We start from the raw sequence: 27,729 nt of genomic DNA, 5'->3' as shown, positions 1-27,729 counted from the left end.
GCGACGAAATTCAGATCAATTTACTCTAGTTTGTCCAATGTAAGCGTGAAAAGTATTTAAACAACATTAATTTCAACTGACCCAGGTTTTAACGATGTAAATTCAAAATGAATTGGTTGCGTTTGACCTATCAACAATTTCTTTTATATGGATTACTCCCCTTTTACATTCGTAGGCCATTCAGTAATTGATAAAATTTCAACCTTGGACGATTATCGATACACATTTCGATAATATATGTATCGTTTCAGTGTGGATTTTACTGGTTTTCGATAAAGGTAAGTGTTAGTTTTTGAAACGCGAGACTGTTTCATGTGACCTGATTTTAAATGTTAAAAAATTAATGGAAAACCTGACAATTAAACAAACCGGAAACGAAAACGAACAAAATGGCTACCGTGACCTTCTTTGACATTTGTTTGTTTACATTAACACAAAATGTAGAATTTTCGGTCAAATATTAATCTTTTGAAATGGCAGACAGTCAATTATCATGTGCTAGTTGTAGCACTGTACTGAAGTAATCATGAAGTGAGTAAAAGGAACAACTTACCTGCGCACCGGTCCCAAAGTAGGTCAGGACAGAACGGTCATAGTCATTTCGGTCAAAACACTACACTCCCCCCTACTTTATTTAAAAAGAACTTAATAATGGGAGAGAACAAACAAGGACTAATTTCGATATAAGTTATACATCCAGGTGCAGACAGGTAATTCCTATATTTACTGAATTTACAGGTATTTAACAAGTAAATTAATCAGGATCCTAAAAGGAACATTGAAGGTAACCTCTACTCAGTATTTTCTGAGGAGGTACACATATAACATTAAATACATGAATTTATCATCTTTACTTAAAGATAACAAATTAAAGCCTATGCATTATTAAAGATAACCTCTACTTCTGAGAAGGTAACACAATTTAAATGCATGAATTTATCATCTTTGCTTGAAGATGACAAATTATTTTTATGAATCACTCAAGTATCCAATAACAAGAAACCTACAGCACAGAGATGACTACTGCATTCTGTACAATCTGAGGGCATTATTGCAGCTCACCTCAAGGACATGCTCTACCGGTACGTTTCGGCACTTGGCAACACCTTCAGCAATTTGAAAGAGCTGATTTGGTGCTGAAAACCACTGGCCAGTTGCACGGAAGTAGGGAGCATCTGTCTCAAGAAGGAGCTTGTTTTCATCAAGAGAGCGTAAAGCCTCAGATTGGTCCAGACTGAATCCCTGAACATTTCTATTAAAACTGAAGAAAGAGTTCGGGAAGGCTGCAAGCCACTTTGTTAAGACATATGTGTCGCCCGTGAAACAATGGACATGAAATCTCTGTGTCCTTGAGATAGGACTCAGAAGGTGCAGAAGCAGAAGATAGGCCTCAACTCCACTGTCACCAGATGCCCCACGACAGTGAACGACCACCACATGGCGATCATTGATCAAGTGCAACATTGCACGCACTAAATCATTCTGGCGTGGCCACTGTTTATCAGGTACTGAGTGATCCAGACCAATTTCACCAAGACCAACTACCCTTTCACACTTGAGCATATTGCGGACGCGATCTAGAGCATTGTTAATGCGGTCATTGCTCATAGTAGAGTGTTTTGGGTGCAGTCCGACTACCACTCCAACATTGGATGGCAGACCTGACATGTCTTGGGAGGATGGGAAGGTGTTGGGATCACAAAAGATCCCAATGCCACCAACCAATCTTACTAGCTGGTGATCCTCCACCTGACCCAGCTCCATCAACTCATCAACCGGCATGCAAGGGGCCTGAGCCGCATTTCTCAAGCGGTCAATATGAAAATGCGAATCGAAGGCCACCGGTAGACTCTTAACTGACTGAAGCTGTATGTCAGAAGGACAAGGGAAAACCGATCTCCAATAATCCCTGTCTTCTGGCTGAAGGATTGCAGCTAGTAAACTAAGTACGCGCCAGTGAATTAACACAGCAGGGGAGTTGGCAGGTGACAGGACAAATTGTTGAGGGACCGAAACCCCCAAATAGTTACATACTTCTACCATCGCTTGCCTACAATCTGGGGACACTCGAACACCAGACAAAGGTGCAAGCACTCTTTGTCGGTAAACAAGGTCAACCAGCTCAGACAATACGCAAGGACGGCGGAGTAACCATGTCGCCACCTGGGTCAGTGCCATTACTCGTCCTTTAACCACTGATGCATCATTACATCGCAAACGATCATCAAATATTCCTGGGATGTGATGCCTGAAAGCATGTACCCGAGGAAGATCTTGTCCCTCAAGAGTACAGCCGGGCACACAACACCCCTGGTTAGTGGGCATTTCCTGTTTGTCCAATTTTTCTCGGACCTGACTCACATGGACATCCATGCGAGCCACTGCCGTGCATGGATCGGCTAATTTCATGAGCTTAGCCGAAATTGGGGGAAGCTCAGATCGCTCACTCCCAATATTGTCTTCCTCACTCATCAATGGAATAGGAATTCCTACTACAGCGCTACTTGGATGAGTGATTGTGCATGATGACTGCGCAGCCGAGTGCGGCAGACAGTCACCACGATAATAGGATGCAGGCATGCCTACTTTAACTAATGACCGCTGTCGTTTCCTAAAACGCGTACGATGACTTGGGCGTTTTGAGGTAGGCTGCCCCATATTAGACAGCGCTACTGGACCGGGACAAGTTTCAGGGTCTTTGGATCCCTGCTCAACTTCCGGGGCCTCACTATCAGAATGGAGGAGGGCCTCAGCCTCTGCCTCCGTCATCTCAATTAAATTTTCAAGATCCATTCTGTAACATACAACATTATTTCTGTGACACCCTTTATTTACCTTTATCAGTTTTTGTTAATAACATGTTAGTTGAAACAAAACTTTTTCAACATATACTTAAACTAGTTAATAAAGGCATTAATTGTTACGGCAAGTTGGGCATTTGTATTTGTTGATATCAAGTGCTTCAGTGGATGTTACATTAACACATGAGCCATGGAACCATTCATCGCAAAAATCACATTGTATCATAAAGCGACCATCCCAAGGTTTTCGACAGACACAGTACAAATCGGTTTCCTCACAAGGAGGTGCATCAATGACTGCATCTGGAATATGAGATTTAAGCCTTACAATCCAGTCAGGGATATTGCGATCATGACAAGGCATTATCCTGTCATGGTTCACAACAAAGAATGCGTTCCTTAGCTGCACTTGATACAAATAGGCAGACAATTTCTTAGAAATTAAAGCGGGCCCTTTCCAAGGTGAACACAGCTTGCGACACTTGCCTTTTTTGATGGCTGTATCCAACAAATAGACAATGTCACCTACTGCATATGGCCGCAGCAATACTTTAATGTCGTAATTTCTTTTCATACGTTTAAGGGTGTTTTTTAGTGTATCTCTTGCTACAGAATGAGCTTTTTCAATGTTTTCATTCAAGTCTCGAACATAGTCATCAGTACATTCAGACTTTTGTTGTACATTTGGGTGCAGGGGTATTCACCTCACGGCCAAGCATCAACCGGTTAGGTGTATAACCCGTACTGCGATTTACTGAAGCCCTGATTGCACCAGCTATTTGCTGCACATATATGTCCCACCTGTTTTGAGACTTGCCAAGAAAACATCTTATTGCATCCATCAGAGTCCTGTTGAATCTCTCAACCTTACCATTTGCTGATGGTCTATAGGGTGTTGTTCGAGATTTGTGAATTTGCAATGCTTTGCAAAGTGCTTCAAACAGCTTACTTTCAAAGTTTCGACCCTGATCAGAAAATAATTGAAATGGATAGCCAAACCTCGAGAAAAATGAGTCAACATCAGCTTTTTGTGATGGAAGTGGTACACATTCAACCCATTTAGTAAATTGGTCAACCATTACCAAACAATGCTCATTACCATTATCAGTTTTAGGTAAGGGACCTAAAAAGTCAATGTGTACCCGTTCCATGGGAGCACCTGCCTGATATTCAGTCATGGGTACTACCCCATAAGCTTTGTTTTTCTTGTTTCGACTGCACACATCACATGACAAAACATATGAATTGACATCTCTAGCCAAATGAAACCAAAAGAATTTTTCCTTTATTTTTTCCTTTGTGCGTGCTACCCCTTGGTGTCCCGAAGAAGGTATATCATGGTGCCACCTAATTACTTGCTCTTTAAGTTCTTGGGGCACAACTAATTCCAATTCAGGAGAGTCATCTTTCTTTCTAAACAAAACATTGTCCAGCAGGCTGAACATTTCTTTATTTATCCAGAAATACTTGGCCTCAGGGCTAGACAAAAATAACACACCTTCATCTGGTGCCTTATTCTCCAGCAGCCAAGAAAGAATGAGTTGTAAATTTGTATCTCTCCCCTGAGCAGAGCACAATTCTTGATTGGTAAAACCCCAACTTGCTGGAACCTCAGGAGTTGCCTCTAACTGAGATTTTATAGTGCACACGTTCAATGGGTCATGTGATATGGCTATTTCAAAACAGGAATCACAATTGCAGGCTTTTTGCAAAACCTCTGCGTGCAGGCCATTGTTAAGCTGATCTGACCAGACCATGCATTCAGATACTTGTCCTCCTGGGTCCCACACGCGCCCATCATGCTGAGGACCCTGCTTCGGTCCTGTCCCAGCAGAGGATTTATCATGGGGATCCACAGGACTAGTTTCCTGAATGAAATGTACTTTAGCAAAGGAAAGACTACCGCCTGTGGACAGCCCTATAGCATTGTCCACTTCCTCGGTAAAACTTCCCCATTGCTGGTCTGCCTTGGTGCAATATTGGCAACCCCCACAAGGCAAATCTCTGGGCTTAATACCTGTCACATATGATGGACAAGGAGACAGCGGAGGAGTGATTCGAGATAGGGCATCTGCATTTGCATGCTTAGACCCTGACCTATGCTGTACCACTATGTGGTATTGTGCCAGCTCCTCCAGCCATCTAGCCAATTGCCCTTGAGGGTCCTTAAATTTCAACAACCAAGTCAGACTTGAATGGTCTGTACGAACTGTGAACACTCGTCTCAACAGATAGTACTTAAACTGTCGTGTGAAACGTACAATGCTCAGTAGTTCTTTTCTAGTGGTGCAGTACTTTTTCTGCTCAGGTGCTAAAGCAAAGCTTCCATATGCAATGACACGCTCTTGCCCTGCCTGAATCTGACTAAGCACACCACCGATACCAGAGTCTGAGGCATCAGTGTCGAGAATGAATGGATCAACACTGTTTGGCAACGTCAGGACAGGTGGCTGTACCAAGGCCTGACGGAGTATTTGAAATGCCTCTTGTTCCTTCTCTGACCACCTGAACAAATTCTTGCCTGTTAGGTTATACAGAGGCTGTGCAAGTTTTGCAAAGTCCTGTATAAACATTCTATGATAGTTGGCAAAACCCAAAAACCTTTCAACGTCCTTAGAGCAGAGTGGTGTGGGCCATTCAGCTACCGTTTGTATATCACTTTGTGACATACACAGCTTACTACCACCCACCATCCTACCCAAGAACTCAATTTTTTTTTGGAAAAATATGCATTTTTTAGGTTTAAGTTTTAAGCCATGTAACCGAAACCTCATAAGAGCTTCTGCAAGATTGTTGAGATGATCTTCAAAGGACTTTCCCATAACTAGGATGTCATCAAGAAACGCGAGGACTGTTTTCCAAGTCAGACCTCTAAGTACCAGGTTCACAACGCGAGAATATGTTGCAGGCGCGTTCGTGAGTCCGAAACCCATCCTGACATGTTCAAACAGGCCATACTTGGTGACAAACGCAGTTTTCTTTCTATCAGGCTCACTGACTTTAACTTGCCAGTAAGCCGAGTTGGCGTCTAACTTTGAAAACCATATGTTACCAGACAATGTGTCCAAACAATCCTCTACTAGAGGGAGTGGAAATGTGTCCTTGATAGTAACATTGTTCAAAGCACGGTAATCAATGCACCAACGTACAGATCCGTCGCGTTTACGGATAAGCACTGGAGCCGATGCCCACTCAGACACTGATTCCTGTATGACTCCAGCATCCAACATTTTGTTAAGATGAGCTTCTTCCTCATTCACAAAACATGTTGGAGTGCGGCGCATGCGTTGCTTTATAGGTTTCGCATCGCCCGTGTCAATAGTATGTTCAATACTAGTGAAGTTTCCAAGGTCATATTCGCTCTCTGCGAATACATCAGCATACTCAGTGAGTAGCCTCGAAAGCTTAATGGACTGACAGTCAGTAAGCTTTTCCTTGGAAAGTTGGAACACCTCTTTCAGGTGTTCAGGAAGTGAAGGAAGACCGCAATCAATGTTGTTAACATTGACTGAAGCACAATTGATCTCCCTTCCACTTAAACTTGTTTTCACAACGTTAAGTTTGCTAGACTCAACATTGGAGGTTGCTAAAGAATTTAGGGGAATAGCTCCTGAAACAAGGGGTATATCTACAATTTCTAATGTCTCATGTGCAATTCCTATTAACTTGCCACGTTTCAATGTTTGAATATTGTCGGACGAATTGACAAAGCAAATCAGTGGTTGTTCACCCGCAGCTCTGACAACACGAGGCACAACAACATCCAAGCCTTGACACGGTTCCACATAATAGTCATTCATGGGAGTATTTATGCAACACTCAACCCTGACTACTGAGTTAGGAGGAACTACTGTACGTTTTGAGACAGTTACCCTTGCCACAACTGGTTGCTTTTCTTTAAAAGTTGTGTTCAAAGGTATTTTTTCACCCTTAACAATGAGGCTATCAGCTTTTAGGTCAATTTTTGCCCCCAAATGATGCAACAGATCGTGGCCTAACAACATGTCATCACTAATTGGTGCGACATACACCCGTTCTGTGAAGGTTTGCTTTCCCAGTTGCATTGCAACTGGGTTTGTAATAAAGCCCGAAATAACAGCACTCGTATCAGCTAGTTGCATGTTAACATCTCGAACCTTGCCCGGCTTTCGAATGAGTTGTTTGTAAACAGCTGAAGACAGGATAGTGACCTCCGCGCCAGAGTCTACCCTTGCCTTAACCGGTAGGTTTCCAATGGTAACATAAACTGATGATGACCCAGCACGTACCACATATACGCCTACGGTCTCAGTTAAGCTAACTGGAACTGAGTCTCGACTTTTCGATAACTCAGTTGGAACGGAGTCTCGATTTCTCGATAACTCAGTTTCTGTTACTGAACCTTCTACATGTTTAATTTGGCCACTTACTTCTCTGGGTTCCGGGGGGGGGGGGACCTTGCCCTCCGGCCCTTTGGAGTTTAAAGGTACCTTATGAGTAGATTTGTCAGCTTTGGCCTTATTCTCTAGATATTTTTGGAATTGCCTACAATCTGGTTGTACGTGACCCCTGTTGTGGCAGAAAAAGCACTCAACGCCCGGTAAAAACGCACGTTTTTAAGGTGGAGCAGCTTTTGCGACAACACGGTCATTTTTTGGCAAATTCAGTTTTTCGAGTTGTTTTGAGAGTTGCTGGATAGCTTTCTCTAACTGGGAAAAACGGGAGTCAGTTTCCGATTGAACCGTATTCAAGGATGGCTCAACTTTTGAACGATTCGTACGTTAACCATCAATTGCTTGTGTAATATATTGATGATGGCGGACCTTGTCAAGAGCTTCTTGAATGGTACGAGGTTGCTCGAAACAGGCATGCTTGCCAGCCTCTTTGTCAATGCAACCTTGGCAAAATTTGGAAATAGCCTCCCGAGAACAGTGTTTCTCGGGGAGGTGCCGAAAGGCAGGTGTAGCCAATGTCAAATCACGGTCGGCCCGGTCCTCAAGCGCTTCATCTGCTTTTTGAGACGCTTGCTGGAACTTAGCACGACTAGTCTCTGGCAATTCCTTAGCCCCAAACCGGCCTTCTAACTTTCGCATTATTTGCTTGAAAGAATAGTTTTCTCCCATTTGAGTGGAAATGGCAAAAAAGTCTAGTGCTTTGCCGTCTAGGCACCAATTAAGGTAGTCCCGACTTTCGCCATCAGTCCACTTACCAACCCTCCTATAGCTCTCAAACTTTTGTTTAAAAGCTAACCAGCTTCCCTTCCCATCAAAGCGCAAATTTTTAGGCAACCGCTTAGGATTACCATGATGACTAGCATGATATCCATGATCGGACATTTGGTCTGATTCGCTTGATGAGTCACTAAAGTAAAATCTAGATTTAGATCTTCTTGCATGGTACTTTGGTGACGCACTACTTTTGGCGTAGTGCTTCCTATGTCGCCTAAGTGACCTAGACCGAGACTCTGAGGAGTCACTTGACGTTCTACTTCTTGACAAATATTGGTGTTTACGCCTATGAGACCTATATTTGTTATCTTTACGTAACCTATCACGTGACCGGTCATATGAGCTAGAGCTTGAACACGAGTCATTACGCTTAGTGCGCATTTGACGTCTTGTATATGAGCTCCTTGCTCTAGGAAGGTCATGTGTTGGTAAGCCTTTTCGGTCACGGTGCCTTTGACCATGCCTACAATCTCTACCTTACTTTTTGAACTTTGTTGACCTTCATATGACCCACTTTCAGAAGGGTCACGAGATCGAGAACCTGACAGAGATTTGCGACATCGTTTTTGATGGCGAGAACTAAGAACATCTCTGCCAGAGTACTCCTTTTGGACACTCTTGACTTCATGCTTTGGGCGAACTTGGGGTGCATTTGCTGTATGCATCCTATTCGCATATTTGTCAGTGCCCAAGTTGGGTGCTTCAGTTGAGGGGTAACTAAAGCTCAGCCTTTTTGCACTTTTAATGTATTGAGGACTGCTTCTTTCCATATGTGAACTTGGTACCTCCGGTAAGGAGTTAAGACGCCGTGTGATATCCCCTATTGCGGAATATGAATGCTCTACCTGTGAGAACAATTCTGCAAGCTGGTCAGGATTGGAGACTGCTCGAGACTGCTTCTCACTTGTGGGAGCACTCAAAATATTCCGGAAATCAGGGGCATTATCATAGCTAGACAACTCCTCCCCTTCCTCTGTTTGGAATGGAACCTCAACATTTTGTATATTAGGAGTGAAGTCAACCATGTCCAAAACATTTCTAGGGACAGGGCCACCAAATACAATGGAAAACAGTTCCTCATCTAGCTGGCCATACTTATCCCTCAACTGAAGCAAGAGGGTTGCACGCTTTGCGCCAATCCCCGGAAGCAAACGGAACTCTTCAATCGTTGCAAAATTTATTTTCAATAAGGCCATTTTTGGGTAGGGTAAGTTATAACAAAACAAACTGTATTCTTACCAATGAAGACCTTAAAAAAAAATAATATCACAAACACACAACAGTCAAAATACAAAGTCACAATTGGGAAAAAAAACAATGGACCCGGTTAATGAATGCAATAGAATGCAATTCAAAACCATAAATAAATGAAAGAATTCAATAAAGGACCAAAAAATAATTTTTGAGCAAAGACCACGTTTTTTCTCAGACCACGATGTCCACGTGCGATGTCCACGTGCGATAAAAAAAATTGCAAGTTTTTAAATCGCTCACAATAGCCTAAATTCTCAATTAAATCCGTAAATATCCTTAAAGCATGTAGTCTGGACCCTATAGAATTGAAAAAGACTGACTTTTAAATGAAAAAAGGACAAAACTTGTAGAAAAGTTACCCTCCTTACTCCGAGTGAGTAAACAACGAACCTCGTCGCCAATGAAGTAATCATGAAGTGAGTAAAAGGAACAACTTACCTGCGCACCGGTCCCAAAGTAGGTCAGGACAGAACGGTTATAGTCATTTCGGTCAAAACACTACAGTACCGCCTGAACTTACCTGCCATCAAGACCCAGACTTTCACGAAGAGTTAGAATTAGTTGGTGAACTGTACTTTGACAATAATGAAAATGACGGTTCTGATGATTGTGACTCTTGTTCCGATATTGATAATGATTGCAACGAAAATGTTAACTCTTTGAATGAAAGTAATTATTTAGATACAGAAGGCATAAAGCAACAATCTTTTAAAATAAATGGCTGTGGTTGTACCCGTCTGTACTCAAACAAACCATGCAGCTCAGTTGTAAACTGGGGTACTCTTATTTCGTACAGGCTTTCTTGTTTGGAAAAATCAAAACAGGAACTAGATTTGATTGTAAAATACCAAATTTTCAATCATACGCAGAGTGGACCAGTAACAGTTGGATTAAAAAGAAAAGCAGTGGATAGAAAACGGCAAAGGCAGAATTTTTACTTTGCTGGGCAAGTAGTTTGTCGCAATACATTTGCTTTCGCTCATGGTGTGTCTAAAAACACAATTATTTCGATTGGTAGCTCCATTGATGTAAACAGTCTTGAAGCCAGAGTACATGGAAATAACAAGAAACTGCCTAAACACACACTCAAGTTACAAGATGTCCAGATGGTAAAAACATTTCTTGAAAATTATAGTAGCCAAAATGGAATGCCACTACCTGGACGAACACCACAGGCCAATGAAAAGTGTATCCTCCTTCCATCAGACAAAAACAAAAGTGATATATATGAATTGTATTGTGGTGCACTTGACCGAACTGGCCAGAAACAAGTGGGGCCTTCCACTTTTAGGAAAATATGGTTAGAACAGTGTCCATATTTGTTGGTGATGAAGCCTGCCACTGATCTGTGTTTAAAATGTCAAAAACATGTAGAAAACATTACAAAGTCTGGTAACATCACAGAAGAAGAGAAACAAATTAAATTAGAAAATTATCAAAAACATTAAGAGAAAGTAAAATGCCAGAGAAATCATTACAGGGAGCAATGTGAGAGGACAAAGCTTGAGTTTGATCAATTTTCAGATGCAAATAAAAAAAGAGGTATTTTACAAAAGTGATTAGTCAAGTTTATGCTAAAAAAGTGATTACAATTATGTTTTTGCTTGTATTTAAAATGTCATTTTGATAAACAAAAATGTTACTTATAGATTTCCAAGATGTTATATGAATAAATTAAAACAAAATTGTAAATACAATTATAAAGGCATGTTCACTTAGTGTTAATGGTATATTTTTTATATAATTAGCTAGGTTTGATATTAAACATATCTATCAATATATTTTAATACTTTTGACATGTTAGCAGTGGTTTAACAATACATTTTATTAACAAATGTAATTAACAATTGTGTGCAAAGCCAAAATAGTAATGATTTTTTTTTAAACTTCATACTCATAACAGGACAAAGATCAAAAGCCACAGATGCCACGGTCCACTACAGCTTCGACTACAGCCAACAGGTGTTCTATCCTCAACAGGCACAGGCAGTGGGTCCGATGTACTTTAAAACTCCTCGAAAATGTCAATGCTTTGGGGTGTGCTGTGAGTCTTCAGGTAAATAAAAATAATGCATGGTTAAATTTTCAGAAAATTGTTATGTATATAAAATGTAACGTGTTGTAAAAAATTGTTGTGATCTATAATATATAACAAATTTAAATTGTTATTTATATTTATTTAGATTTAAGATTATTAGCACATACAAATATATAACACATGAGACAAAGAATGTATCACAGATTTCAAAGAGTTATCTAGGTTTATTTAAAATGCCAATTTAAGAGCATCAAATAAAACGTTGTTGCTGTATGCATACTTTTAACAATATGGAAGTTCTATAACTAAAGTAGGTTCATATGAGCATGGATGCTAAGGACCTATGAATAACCCATTAAGCTGAAAGCTTATTTACAATGGGGTCCAACAATGGGGTTTATATATTATTACTTATAATGTCCCAGTAAGACATGTATATGTGCTATTATTTATACATTGCCAATTTGGTGTGAAAAAAGCCACATTTGGGTTGATTTTTACAGGAACGCAGATATTTTATCTCGTTGATGAGGCCTTTCAGTCCGTTGGAAAAGGGGCCAATAGTGTGACCTCAATGCTGCATCACCACTTTAGCCATCTTGGTTATGGAGAGAGGAATGTGGTCCTTCATATGGACAACTGTTCGGGGCAAAACAAGAATAACGCGGTCATAGGGTAAATATTTTGATTTTTATTAGTTAAAAATAGATTTACTACAATTTGCTAAGAAGGTTATTTAATAAATATTTTCATGCTAAGAATTCATAAATGATTTAATTTTAGTTTTGAAAAGACAGAATAAACTGTTGCTTATTTTATATCTTTGTTTACAGGTACGGCATGTGGCGGGTTCTTACAGGCCTGCACGACTCTATTGAGTTCAGCACCATGGAGGCCGGTCATACCAAATTTAGCCCAGACTGGCACTTTGGATTGTGGAAGGTATTAAATTGATGTTTTAAGTTTGCAAGAATAAAGAATCAATTATCTTTAATTATCAATACACATTTCATTTATTATACGTTGGCATATTTATTATTATATCTGAAAATACTGCAGCACCATTATATGGAAAGTAGTGTCAAGAACACAGGAGGGAAGCCCATATTTTTTTTATTTAATAGCATATATAAAAAAAATGGGCTTCCCTCCTGTGGTTAAGAAATGTTGTTGTAGGCAATACATTAAATTTTGCTTTCATATACTTAAAGGTGCGTTGGAGGAACACCACTGTCAACACCTTGGAAGATGTTGTGGAGACAGTCAGGCTATCATCCCGCAATGGGCACAACATTCCCCACCTTGTACAAGATCCGGAGAATCCTGTCCAGTTTTACAACTGGACAGAATTCTTGAAACCAGTATTCAAGCCAATACCAAATCTGCTGTCATACCACCACTTCAGGTTTTCATTTATTGTTATTTTTCCACATATTTAAAACATTTCATGCTACAGGTATAAGTCAATACACTGTTTGTACACAATGATATCAGAAAAACGCTTAGATAAAAAAGTTCAGTACAGGCAGTCATGTGTTGTTCGATTGTTATTTTTATTTCAAAAGCAATTATATAACATGAAAAAGATAATAAAACATACATATTTTCTAAAAAATTATAAAATAATTTAACAGCATTATAGTTAGGTTCCAGTTTCTAAATTTATAACATGAAATCTAAGTTTGTGTATTTGTTTAAAATTCAGAATGACCTCTGACAAGCCAGGCATAGTGTATGTGAGGCGATATGCTTCGGATGCTGAGGAGGCTGTGAAGATCCTGAAGAAAGATTCTTTCGTTCTGAATGGAATGCCCCCCCCCCCCCCAACTGGAGCCACTTGGCTTGTCTGCAGAACGCCAGTGGTACCTTCATGACGAAATCGCGCCACTCTGTAACTCATTATGTGCCAGTACCTGTCCACGGCCAGATGTATCGAAGCCGACATAATAACAATGATTTTAAAATAGTTCCCCTGTTTTAGATTGTTCATGTTGTTTATGTATATAATGTATGGTAACCATGGAAACCTGACCATACCTCATCGTCAACTTCAACAACATTAGTATGTTTTTGTAAAACTCTTACAATGACTCAATACCAGGTGAAATGAAATATAATGCAGTGTGACAAGTAATATAATTGAATTTAAAATTTAATAGTTGTGTATATAAACTGAAAACATTAATTTAATGTAAATATTTATGTTAAGTCTCTTAGCCTTGGCTCTATTTTTCATGCAGTATGTAATATAGTATAAATGTAACAGTAAGAAATTGTTGATGCATTTGATAACTAAAGAGTGTAGTATTATTGCTATGTTTAATGTAGAAGATGGTAATTATAACTGATATTCATATTGTATACTGTTGCCATGGTTACAACAAAATAATAATGTGTATATCATGTATTAATTTAAAAGTCTTTAATTAATGAACAATGTCTCATGTAAAATATAATTGTTATTGGAACAGTTTAAAGAAGAATTTTCAATTTTAATACGTCATGGTTCGCATATTAAATCTTAGCAAGTGTATTCTATGTAATTCAATTTCGGTTAGAGTCTGTGATCAATAGAACAAATTAATAGATAGAACATGTATACAATTAATTGATTCGTGTATTAAGTAACAGTTTTTTGATATATGTATATTACTTTCTTGCATTTTAAGGTGTGAGGATATGCTTTGAACTGATTTTGTAAAAAAAAAAATCAATTATTTTGAAATTTTTGCAAATGGTTGCTATGGTAACCGAAATTTGTTTCGTAATGGTCTTATAAATTTACATTAATTTAATATTATAAGTTTTGTCCTTGTAAAAGGACAGTGAGTGAGTGATTTTCCTCTGCAATTATAAATCTATTGAACCATAATGCAATTGACATGAAAATAAATGAACAGAATGACAAATTTCGTGTGTTGATGGGTATTTTTACGGTCATATTTTTAACATTAAAAAGAAGAATATGGCAAAATCTATATTTTTTCTGTGTTAACTATACATTGAGGCTTCTAAAAATGTTAATAACTCAATTTCGCCCATATACCCCATTTTGACCAAAAATCTCAGAACGAGCCACATATTATATGGCTATAGAGAAACCTTGTGAATACTCTATGAGTCACAACTTTTGCCTAATCATCATGAAACCTGGGGAAACATTGGTTTCATTGATATCTTGGACGAGTTCGAAAATGGCCCAGATCGGTGAAAAAACATGGCCGCCAGGGGGCGGGGCAGTTTTCTCTATATGTATATAGTGAAAACATGTGAACACTCTAGAAGCCACATGTTTGTTCCAATCTTCATGAAATTTGGTCAGAACATTTGTTTCCTGGATACGACGGTTGAGTTCGAATATGGTCTGGATCGGTAAAAAAACATGGCCGCCATGGGGGGGGGGCTTTTTCCTTATATTTATATAGTAAAAAAAGCTTGTGAACACTCTAGAAGTCACATTTTTTGCCTAATCATCATGAAATTTGGTCAAAATATTGATTATGTGGGTATCTCGGACGAGTTTGAAAATAGTCGTGGACATTTTAAAAAAACATGGCAACCAGGGGGTGGGGCAGTTTTCTCTATATGTAAATCGTGAAAACGTGTGAACAGTCGATCTATAAGACACACTTTTTGCCCAATCTTTATGAAATTTGGTCAGCAAAAATGTTTTCTTGATACAACGGTTAAGTTCAAAAATGGTTCGGATCGGTAAAAAAACAAGGCCGCAAGGGGGGGGGGGGTCTTTTTCCTTATATTTATATAGTTAAAAAAAGCTTGTGAACACTCTAGTCTGAAGTCTCATTTTTTTGTCCAATCATCATGAAACTTGGTCAAAACATTGTTTTATGGTTATCTTGTCATGATATCTAGGCCGGGTTCCTTTATTGTTGTGTTCTGTTAAAAAAACATGGCTTTTTATAGTGTACCCTTGTTTACACTCTACTAAGAAATTACCAATGTAAACGTTGAATGAAATTTGTGCATATTATGATATTCATGATCTCCATGCAGTCATCTGAATATTAATTCTGTCGATAAGATATACAGTTAAATTGCCAAATTAAATTTATTTTTGTTTCTTTCTGAAGAGTATTTTTATGTTGATTATTGGTTGGGGATGAAGTGCAGCAAACATATTTTTGCCATTTGCAAACCCTTATCAAATATTCTCAAAATTTGAAGTAGTAATATTGATTACACAGAAAAATACTCAGGGGAGAAACAACTGTATATAATTTGAATTGTGTTTGACCTCCAATCATAAATGTATGGCTTGTCAGGAATGCACTCTTATTTCTCCCATGGTCCCATTCATCTACCTGCTTATCAGCAACTAATTAATTCTCTATTGACTGTGTCTGAATTGTTAATGTGATGTAACAGGCTTGAAGCTTAAAAGCCCTAAGTCCCTAGAAATAGGCCCCAGCTGGGAACTCACACCAAAGACCTTCAGACTGATAAGACTGGAACATAAATTGTTATGGCACACAGTTTATGGATGTCAGGTTGGTAGTTTTGGTGTGATTATCAAAGATTTGTGTTTTAAAAAGGGTTGATTGTTGTTTCAATTTGAAATATCATTGCAAGGTGAGTCTGAAAATAGTTCCAGTTTGTTTAAAAGCAAGGCCCTGAGGTGGGTGGCAGATTTCTTTTTATTTCTATAGTGAAACATTGTGAAATCTCTATAAGTCACATTTTAGTTCAATCTTAATGAAACATGCTCAGAACATAATTATGTTCCTATAATATCTTGATTTACTTTGAAAATAGCTCCGGTGCTCTGAAGAGCATGGTTTCCATGAGCGAGCGAATTTCTTCTTGTGAACCTTATGATGATATTTATGTTATGAAGTACTTTTATTATTTTGAACTCCACCTTCCCAGAATAGTTTAGTTCCTTTGGGTCTCAGGTGAGCGCCTAAGGGCCCATGGCTCTCTTGTTTTTCTTTTTTTTAATTGTATTCTTGTTTTTTACTGAGGTTTTAAGGTCAAATGTTTATATTTAGCAATATAAAGCATTTAATGACAAGCTTCAATAAATGCTAAAATCTGTGAAAATGCCCCTTAATTGATATAACGTTTGCTACCGTTTTTATTTAAGACGATTCTTTCTGTTTCCATAGCAGGTGTCGTTGTATTTAATCGACGCAATCAATTAATAGGCCTGTGCCATCATGTATTTACATAATGCACTCAATTAATTTGCATTTGTCACATGTATTTAGCTACTAGAGACCTCCGTAGGTTTTGGGCGTACTTATATCACGCGCGTGATGTTAACCGCATGCCCCAAGATCTTTATCCTATAAAAATAGAACATTCACTGGATTATGAGCCATCGATAAGAAAGCAGTTCACCTTTAAGTGAACCCAATGGTCAGCCTTGGTCAGTTTGGAAATGTTACACATGATACTCATGCGTTTATGTTTGTTTCTCTATTCAACCTGTCCACTTTGGATGTATTCGCCGGTGAAGTACTTGCGCTTTCTTTACGAGATCATGTAGAACAACGTCTTAGTAGTATTGATTTTCTTGACTTGTGTTATGTTCATCCATCGAATCAATCCAGCTGGAAAATATTGCAAACACTTTTCGTTGAAAATGGCCAGTTAGTTATTCTTTATCAAGAATTGATTTTAAATATTGTTCAGCCGTCGATTTATAACATCACATTGTTGCATTACCTTTCTTATTTACTTCTATTCCATGTTCAAACATAATTGATAACATCTCAGGTAACATGTCTAGGAAAAGTGCATGAGCATTAAGTATCATTCCAGATTGGCAAATGCAGTCAGGTAATGCTCGTTTTAATCAGGGACTACACTTGCCGATTTGTGTCTTGTTCTGAGAAAATTGGGCTTAATGCATGTGCGTACAGTGTCGTCCCAGATTAGCCTGTGCAGTCCGCACAGGCTAATCAGGGACGACACTTTCCGCTTTTATGGTATTTTTAGTTTCAAGGAAGTCCCTCCTTACCGAAAATCAAGTTTAGGCGGAAAGTGTCGTCCCTGATAAGCCTGTGCGGATTGCACAGGCTAATCAGGGATGACACTTTACGCACATGCATTATGACCAGCTTCCACAGAACACGACTCATTTTATTGAAGGTTTCGTTTAAAGGAGCTTTCTTCTGAACGAAAACCCAATCTATACGGAAAGTGTCTCCTCTAATAGCATGTGGACGAAACAGTGACAATATTAACGAACGTTCATTAAGCCCGATTTTCCCAGACTCTGTTTCATTATATTGAAATACTATATTAATAATATTATTACTACTTCAGAAAGGTGTCACCGATATTGTTTAATTGCAACTTAATTAATTATTAATAAAAACAGATTCGGGATGATTAAATTCCATTTATTAAAACTATCGTTACATGGTACATCGCATGGCAAACATCGAAATTGTTCTAAAACTTATAATAAGATATCAAAAAATGTTTATATTATTCATTTTAAGAAACTCGTTTAATCATTATTTCCAACACTGCATGCCACGCTCACACATATTAATATAAGTCGTGTTCTGAGAAAACTGGGCATAAGGCATGTGCGTAAAGTGTCGTCCCAGATTAGCTTGTGCAGTCCGCAAAGGCTTATCAGGGACGACACTTTCCATCTTCATTGGATTTTTGCTAAGAAGAGACTTCATTTAAACGAAAAATGTCATACAAGCGGAAAGTGTCGTCCCTGATTAGCCTGTGCGGACTGCACACGCTAATCGGGGACGACACTTTACGCACATGCATGATGCCCAGTTTTTTCAGAACACAACTCATATGAGAAGTGTCCTGGGATGGCTCCCGGCTGCCTATACTATCATTTCTCATCAAGAACATCTACACCTTGAGCGGCAGCGATACCATTTACAGCTTGGCATTATATATCATTGATATACATAATAAACAGATGGTTAATTAATACATCAATTTAGTCAAAACTTTCAGTATATGAACATATTTAACGTGTATTGGATTTTGCTCCGTTCGCCGCAGGACAATGTTTTTTTAATATTTAGTCCCGGTAAGCTCAACATGTTTAATACACCATTTGAATAAGCTTCCATGCGACCAAATGAATTAACGTTTGAGCAGAAAAAGTAGTGTTTACTATTCAGCGATAAGAAAAATTATTGATTCACACTCTTAAAATATGCTAGTAAGCTTTTGTTTGTACCTACCGCGCGTGTTCAAATATCGGAAAAACCCAGACTAAAGAGTTCCAAATAACAACTATTTATACAATTGAGATCAGTTGTGACATATTTTTCCCTCGGGATTTGTATTTGTCCATTAACAATAACGGAATGCCCCTGTCGTCAAATTAACAAGTGAAGGACAGGGTCAGATAAGTTTTACTATAATTAAACAATGATTTTCATACATTGGAAGCTCAAACACATGCGGGCATCGGTCAGGTAATGGTCAGCAAGCACGTGAGTTGAGTACTCGGTTGAAGTATGATAGATATCAATCGTAAACGCCGGTTACTAATCACATAAATCCAGTCAAGTCTGATTAATGGCTATGGTCCGTCGTTCTAGATAAGACTTCGCTCGACTTCCATAATGAAAGGTGATGATTGTCAATAAGCAGACAGAGCTGGATCCGATGTACTATTTGACTTAGGAGGGAATCACGTAAAGGCACTTATCTTTGCTAATTATTATAATCACAGTATGTCTTGCACTCATGGTGTTCTTCACGATGCCCAACTCATATTCACAAATTTATTATGCTCTGCATGTTCTGTTCGTATTTTGTTTTTACCTTAACTTTCTGTTAAAACCCGATAAGACCCATGTCTAAATATGAGTTTCAGAAACATGTCTATGTCATCATATCTGTGTTTGTTCGGGAAATATACGTAATATAATAATCTAATAACATATCCCTGCAATACTTGCCTTTTAAACTGTTGTTTATGTTTATATTACTGAACCATGCAGGACATATTTAAGCATTATTTTCAATTGAATTGTCGCCCGATTGACCATCGACTGTGGAAACACAAGACCGAACGTTACGTGTTTGCTTTGATCATTCCGGCCATTTATATTATGTCAAGGCTATTGACCCGTTGACCACACAGTGTGATAACTTCACAATATAAACATAATCTTTTGCAATAAAAATCATGCAATATCCAACAAAAACCAATAGCCGCAATGTCCATTAACCTTATAAACCATCTGACTTCATAAGGTTATGAGCGACTTTCATTGTTGAACGCTTAAAGGGACTTGTTCACATTTTTGAAAAACGACAACAACAAAAAATATTTAAAGGAGCAAAACGTCATTCCTGACTTAAAAATGTTAATACTCCATCTATATGTTCGTTTTATTTATAATCATCAATCGAGATCATTCAATTTATAAAGCGTTTGGTTTCGATTTTCATCGATAATTCTAAAAAACGTGTATTACCGACATGTGGTTTAGAGTACTATATGTATTAATTGCGTAATTGTAACTTTTGCTTCTAATGGTCATGGGTTCGATCCCAAGGGCAGTCACATTTTTTAATCGAAATATTAGTAGAATTTATACTAATTTATTTTAGCCATATGCAATCGAAAGCCTAAGGTTTATTGAACGCTCTCGAGTCCGTTTACTGTGATTAAAACCAGTACTTGGTCTTTTTGGAGGACATCGAAAGAACGCTCCCACGGTTGGGATCGAACCCGTCACCTTAAAGTCGCTAGACGGACACTACGTCACATGACCATGAAATGTTCAAAATATAACAGTGTTGTTAGTTATTACAGTGTTGTTAGTTAATTCATTTAATGGTATTTTTAAAAATACGAAAATCTACGAAAGTACCTTTAAGTTATTGAAATTTAAAAAAAATCATTAACAATGGTCTTATGTTGAATTCATGGCGTTGGCTTATTTTCTAGCAAACATGCCCATATCGGCCCGATGTTTGCTTTATTATGACAATATCTAAAGCATGAGTCAATGAAGGTCCTATAATTACCCGATTTTGAACTTATGTACTTTATATAATGACGTCTGTGGAGCTTGGCAAAATACGATCCATTATGGTTCATGCAGGTATTGGAGAAATGTTCCATCAATAAAAGACCCAATTAAATGTTTGATCCCATTTATTTACATGTTTTCATTAACGTCACGATAGACGACATGCTAGCTAATTCAAATTTATTGCAAATGGTGTTTGTAACAGGCTGATTTAGAATAACAGTAGAGAGAGAGGCTTGATGCTGTTATTCTGTATCATTTAACGTTTAATGAAAAATAAACAGTTTATGCCGTCTAGGCATAGCAATCTTTATAAAAAAAATACTTTGGCTGAAATAAAAGCGGTTGCAAAATGGTGACTGTTTGTTCAATCAAAAACCATACTTATTTGTATAGTGTGTTTTTTAACATAGTTTTATTTTATTTTATTTTAAGATTTTCAGTTTCTACAATTCCGTCTAATATCTTAACCCATTTATGCCTCGCGTCTAAAAAAAAGGCCTTGGCAAACAGCGTAGACCCATGTGAGACAACACGGTGTCTCATCAGGGTCTGCGCTGTTTACTTAAAGGAATTTCTGTAAGAAATATTCTACATATAGTAATAAATATACTAGACATCCCTACTGTTGCAAATGAATTGATCCAATTTAGAAGGATGGGAGAGTCCACTAAGCATAAATGGGTTGCATTGCTTTCCCTTATATAAAAGACTGGCAGATGTTAACTAAATGTATCTCGTGATAACATAATTGGACTTCATAGCTCCTATATCCATATTATGTCAACAACAAATATGATTTACCTTCGTTATCTCAAAACAATGCAGTTCCTTGATATAGTTGAATCAGGTGAACGATATCGTGTCATTATATTGTTCCTTTTAACGCGACCATTGATAAATGGTGACTATTGTTCAATATTTAATGACGAAGTGAAGTAAATATTTATAAAAGGATTATTACCTTTGGCCCACTGACGTGTTGTTTACACCAAATATTCGCCGAACACTGAACAGTAATTACTTGTCCTTAAAATCTACTCTCTGCAATAATGTTTTACGTATTCTATAAACTGGGCTTAAAAATAGTAGAAACATGCGACATTAATTATGATATCATTATTTGACCATTAAATAAAACATTGATGGTATTATGTATTATTAATTATTCATAAACAATAAATAAAGAGAAGCTTATTCTATACCAGTGCTCAATTGTTAGGCATTTAACTGCCTGGCATTTTAACACCATCATAAAGCGATTAGATCATACGAATCCAAGCGCAGTGAGAATCTATATCAAACGTTGGAGATCGTACAAATCAAAATGCTGAGAGCGAAAGAATCAAAACGCAAGTCAAAAGGGAACAAATGGAAAAACAAATAATAGCGAGCGAGTAAACTATGAATTTTTTTGTGGGGCAGTTATTTTAATGAATTAACCTGTCTAAAATATCTTTTTTACCGCCTGTATAATCGTAGCGATATTCCGATCGCTTTTCTCGGTATACCATACAGCGTTTAATAAATTGAAAAGTATAAAACATTCCAGGGGAAGAGCATATCTTTTCGACTCGTTTGCATAAAACAATCGTCCATTAAGTGTTTATGATTGTGAATCATACGATTTGTAAATTAAAATAATCGCATTTGGATGCATTACAGAGTAAACATATAATCAACGCTCACAATTCTACCAAACGCATGTAATTTGTAAACTGAATTACATTAACGCACTTGAACATGTGGAACAAAGAGTTTTATTAACTCGTTTGATAGTTTTAAAAGCCTGATCTTTTTCGTGCTGCGTCTATGTAATGGTAGTAGCATCTAGAACAGAAAACCCCACTGTTCCACGAGCGAAGATCACGAATTAATTTATGTATCAACATGCAGCGCGCGGCATTCAAGCGTAGTACCGAGAAGACAGATTTATGAATACCAACAATACTCTATCTAATATCTTTTCAATATATCTCAATATTTCAATGTATGTTCCCGCATAAACTACACATAACAGCTTACTGACATGATTGCATTCATGAGCAATTCATTGTGTAAACATCACATGCCGGTGTTAATGTATGTACGTAAGAAGCACGGACTCTAGTCAATATACGCTCCGTGTAAGAAAGTAGGTAATGTGATATAGCATTGCACTGTGTGCATGGTGTGAGTGAAAGGGGATGTGAGCACTTGTGCGTTCGCATGTGTGTGGGACAAGCAACATTAACAATATGTTTATATACAATTCGTAGAGAAAATGACGAAACTTTATTGACTTTTAAATGATACAAAAATCCACATTTCACAGCTTCAAATTTAATGCAATTCAACAACATGTTTTTCTTTGATTCAATTTGTGTTCGTGTGATATAAATAACATAGAACATATGCTTAGGGCATCAACGTGTTTGCGCAGAGCTCAAACGTAATACCATTGCACTTATTCGACGTAACTTGTATTCGGGCACACCTGTTACAAATCTATATCCAAGTAATTACGTTATCGATTCTGCATACTTTGCGCTTGCACGCGCACGTGGTATTTTCATTGACAACGAGCATGCAAAGAGGCAACGCACGTCATTTGAAGATGTGTCTAGCACTAACCACTTGTTGAAAATGCTCTTATGACTGTTTAATTAGATGCAGCAGTTGGCGACATCATAGTGCAAAATATTTTGTAAAACGCTAATACATCTTTTGTTTGAAGGACATAGCTGAAAAGAATCGCGGTCATTAATTTAACAAATTGGTTGCTAAGGGGTATTGCACAATATATGAATGGCCGGCATAAGTTATGCGCAAACAACAATAACATTCCATTGGTTAGTATAATCTTGAATAATTCATAAAACATTACCACAGTTTATATGTTTTATACACGCAAACAGTAATAGTGAACATTTACCATGCTCTAAAATATCAATAATATGCATCTTTAGACGATTTAAAAACCTGAAAATTATAAAGCGTTGCATACGCAAAACGATTGAATAATTTGGAGAGGTCACAATTTAATAAGCAATTGAATTTCTCTTTGATAATTTGAACATTGAAATAATAGGTCGATATTGATAGAAAATGAACTTGGAATTCGCAATTACTAGTATATATTTCCTTTTCCTTACACTTGACGTTTTTTTGTTGTTGAAAGTTCGTGAAATGAAACTGATTTGACCTTAAATTAAACTCTGGATGTAATTTAGGCTTACGTGCTTGTGACATCGATTTTGTCCAACCTACGTATACAATATTACCAAAGCCTGCAAAGGCTCGCAATAAAGGCAGTTCGTTAACCGGGCAATATGTGCGGATGTTTGCATTTACTCTTATCACAAGCCGAACTGACCAAATAACGTGACATAAACAAGAATTAACCTCAAAGTTTCGGTCATGTAAGGGAAATAACTGTACTATTACAAATTTTTAATAGCGATAATGAATCCGAAATTAAATATTTGTAAAATAAATTTTGGAATCGTTTGGTATCGTTCTGCTTTAGATTTTATATGGTAGCACAACATAGGAAGGCGTGGGAAATGCATGGTCACATAAATACAAAATGGTTTTCATAAACGCAAGGGGAATCATTCGTGTAAATGTTTTGTTAACCCCCGTGTGTTAAGCTCCCTTTCATTATTTCTGAAATTCAACTCGCTTCAACTTGTTATCCCTCGCCATAGGCGGAGGGATATTGTTTTGGCGTTGTCCGTCCTTCCGTCCTTCCGTCCGTCCGGCACGTTTGTGTCCGGAGCCATATCTTGGAAGTGCTTTGGCGGATTTCATTGAAACTTGGTATGAGTATATATATTGATAAGAGGATGATGCACGCCAAATGGCATTGTACACCAGCTGTTTATAACGGAGTTATGGCCCTTTGTGTATTGAAAAAATGCTTTTTTGAGTGTCAAATATAACACTTTTTTGTCCAGAATATATTGGCGGGGGATATCAATTCAATGAATTTGCTTGTTTCTAATGATTTGCCTCATCTACATCCTTTGGCGTGATATTAATTGTAGGAGAATCGCCACAATTGGCCCTGTTTCAGCTACCGAAATCAATTAAAATTATAAAGACCATGGTAACTTTTTCAAATGCATATCATATATATCCACTAACATCTTATAGAAGTGTGCCTGTTTCTAGAAATGTGTTGCTCGATACGTTAAAATGGACAAGCAGTATTTATATACATCTCCATTTATTCAGTATTGTTTGTCTTTACATTACGGAGTTCGCAATCACTGCATAGAAAATAATCAAATGGGTCATAGGTCATTTTTCATAATTAATTAAAATGTCCAATAGAGTTTTTCTCACCAGCTTGAACAATGGTCATATTTATAAATCCGTTGACGTCCCATTAATTGTTATCGAGTATCGTCCGCCAAAGACGCGTCGCGTGCAATGGTTCACATATATTACAAATGTACAGTTGCATCGTTGGATTAGATACTTTGAATAGAAATTCCCGTGGTACTTTTTTATCCTAATGTTTAGAAAAAGAAACATTTAGCATCTTTTAAAGGTATTTGTGTCTTTCACATCCTTCGTCTGCTCCTTCCTATCGATCACCTCTTCTCTCGGAGTTTGAAGGCAAGGATATTTTTGTTATGTCTGCAAGATGTTAAGTCGTGGTTACGAGTAATTAAGTCATGGCTGCGGGTGCTTACCAAATTGCTAAGGTAGTTTTTATCAATATGTTGGATAAAACTCCGGTCATCCGGTCATGTTCAGTAAATTCAGTCCGTTGACCCGTTGACCACACGCCGCGGCTCAATCATAAAACAAACATCTATTAACTGATTTATCAGAGTGAATCGACATCGCAAAACACTAAACAAATAACTATATTGTCCATAAACCTGATAAGTAAAGGTATTTATATTGTAATATCAGCGATTGTTCGCGAGTAATTCATTGTTAAATGATAACCACACTGAAGTTCAATCATTTTGTTCCTCGTATAAAAATGTATTTGTAAGAACCAAGGCGACAACGGAATTAAAGGATTTGTTGGCCAGAATATACTTTTGATAATGCTTTGAAGAAGACGAATACATTATGTTCTACCCGCGTCATTCGGAAATAGTTCACATGTCATAATATTATGTGGTCAGAGTAGCTTAACACCGATCTGCACATTCGCACATACTAGTCAGGAGCTACGTTGTCTGCTAACGAGACCGCGAAACCTTGCGTGAATGTATAACATACTAGTCAGGAGCTACGTTGTCTGCTAACGAGACCGCGAAACCTTGCGTGAATGTATAACATACTAGTCAGGAGCTTCGTTGTCTGCTATCGAGACCGCGAAACCTTGCGTGAATGTATAACATACTAGTCAGTAGCTACTAGTACGTTGTCTGCTAACCAGACCGCGAAACCTTGCGTGAATGTATAACTGTCAGGGTACCCTTGAACAGACTGCGCGAATCTGGTCGGCAGCTATGCTCGCCGCATATGGCATAAGACCCATTTTCGCATGACGCTGTGCATTCATTATTCGAATGTTTATAATTGTGTAATGTGAATAGTATTCACTGCCGCAAACAACATTTTAGGATTGTATTTAGCTAAACACTTTCGACAAATGTGAAAGCCAAATGCTTTCTGTAGACCTGTAAAACGTTATAAATCTAGCATTGCGAAACACTAATCATTACAGTACACAATCAAAATTATTATATTCTAGATACAATCAACAAGATTCTGACTATATTTCATAAAATATACCAAAGCGCATAAGCACGTGTAAAGCTAGTGCACAATTATTTATTTCCAAGATGCCACATAGTTGAAGTATCGATGCAACAGAGAGGTCCATCAAACGGTCAGGTGATTAATACCTATGTTTTTTCATGACTGTTCAATAATTTCGCTTTATAAATAATATATAATCGCTCAAAGCGTTTGTCTTGGAATTGTATAAACAATGCAAACGTTTCGGTGAATAATTTATTTGAATACCTTGATTTGTTCTGCGTTGTTTACACGAGTGTTTCCCGTATGGCATAAATTGAATGAGCTTCGCCGACTATTTAACAGATGACCAATGTATCAGCGTGTCTGGTGGAAACTAAGTACTGAAAGGTTAACACTGAAACCCCAGAAGAGCAAAGTGCAGCTTGCATTTAGCTTGTGTTTGGAGGCCAGTGTGTCGGCATTCAAAAACACTTTATATACACTAAAGCGTCTATAATCACGTGATGCATTATTGGCGTCGCTCTGGAGAGCGGCGACTAGTATGTAATACCTTTTTTTTCGCTTATGGGAGGAGAAGTTATTTTACGGATCGATGTATATATTTTTGTTTCAAGAATATCTTGCATAGTGGTGATTTTTTGTGTAAATTAGTGTGAATAAGTACTGCATTTGTGCCTATTACATTTATTACAACATTTATTGCCAATAATGCAAAGCTAATTGTTTTAATTAATAACAGATCCACAACTGATCACAGGGGAATGATCACAGGACTGGGCAAATACGCGAAACTTTCTGGTTTTGTATTAAAAAAATACATAATCAAATTATATTTATTTTGTGGTTTTTAGCATAGGTGCGTTTACGCACCTATGCTTATGGTATATACCACATTTCAAAAATCCACATCGATTGGTTACCCATTATGAAGCCTTACCTGATCAAAAATCAGACGAAATATCTATTTAATTTAGTATATGGTCATTCTTACAAAAAAAATCTGGAAACGTTTTTCTAACGTTTTCTTCCAAGAATATTGCTGACACCGTTTTTAGTGAATTTTTCTAAGACCGTTTTATGTCAAAAAATCTTCTTATAACCTAAAACAAATTTCGTTCGTAAAACAATTCTATCTGCACTATAAATCTCAATCTCCTACGCAGTGGCCTCCCTTATACTAGAAGTTACTGACCGGGCGAAGCAAGGGAAGTAACTGCTTTGAGGAGTTTCTATAAAAATCTGCATTCAGAAATCTGTATTCAGAACTCAATCTGTTGTGCACGTCTGCATCTAACGCTTACCACAAGTTTTACGACAAATTCTTGACGCAGACGAATAGGGTAGCGTCTATTTTCATTTGTGAAAAGATACAGATCTGTCCGTGCTTAAATTTTGAAAGGCTTGGGTAATTATTTTTCATAAGCGTTTCAAACACTGATGTAAATGGAAAGATTATCTATTTAAATAGTCGGTAATTGTTTGAAATTATTGATGTGAGAAATTCGCGGATGGCGATATCGAACTACATTATACCACGTGACGCCATTCTTCCCTGTATCTTGCACCTATGCTTTTAACGCCATCGGCGCTCTCGTTCTAATTTGCTTATTTAGTGGAGAATTAATGTAGTACGATATTTGACGACCTATCGCGCAAGCAAGTTTATTGGAAGGCGTAGTGGTACGAAAACGTACAATGTATTAGTTTATTAATAG

The 27,729-nt window shown here is 37.6% G+C and overlaps 1 protein-coding gene across 2 annotated transcripts; it reads left to right on the top strand.

The window, feature by feature from the left end:
* Positions 1-112: 112 nt before the first annotated feature.
* Positions 113-14,209, top strand: LOC127859357 (uncharacterized). 2 transcript variants are annotated; one of them, XM_052396712.1, is made up of 6 exons: positions 113-278; positions 11,166-11,318; positions 11,842-11,975; positions 12,134-12,242; positions 12,512-12,705; positions 13,006-14,209. In XM_052396712.1, the coding sequence occupies exons 2-6, from the start codon at positions 11,187-11,189 to the stop codon at positions 13,172-13,174; spliced, it is 738 nt and encodes a 245-aa protein (XP_052252672.1). In that variant the 5' UTR covers positions 113-278; positions 11,166-11,186; the 3' UTR covers positions 13,175-14,209. The 2 variants fall into 2 exon arrangements, with proteins under 2 accessions (XP_052252672.1, XP_052252673.1); XM_052396713.1 differs by having other exon boundaries at positions 11,804-11,975.
* The last annotated feature ends 13,520 nt before the right edge of the window (positions 14,210-27,729 follow it).

Source organism: Dreissena polymorpha, chromosome 15, assembly GCF_020536995.1.
Source record: "Dreissena polymorpha isolate Duluth1 chromosome 15, UMN_Dpol_1.0, whole genome shotgun sequence".
Classification (NCBI taxonomy): Eukaryota; Metazoa; Mollusca; class Bivalvia; order Myida; family Dreissenidae; genus Dreissena; species Dreissena polymorpha.
The sequence above is the reverse complement of the archived record's forward strand: the minus strand, read 5'-3'. Positions and strand labels throughout refer to the sequence as shown.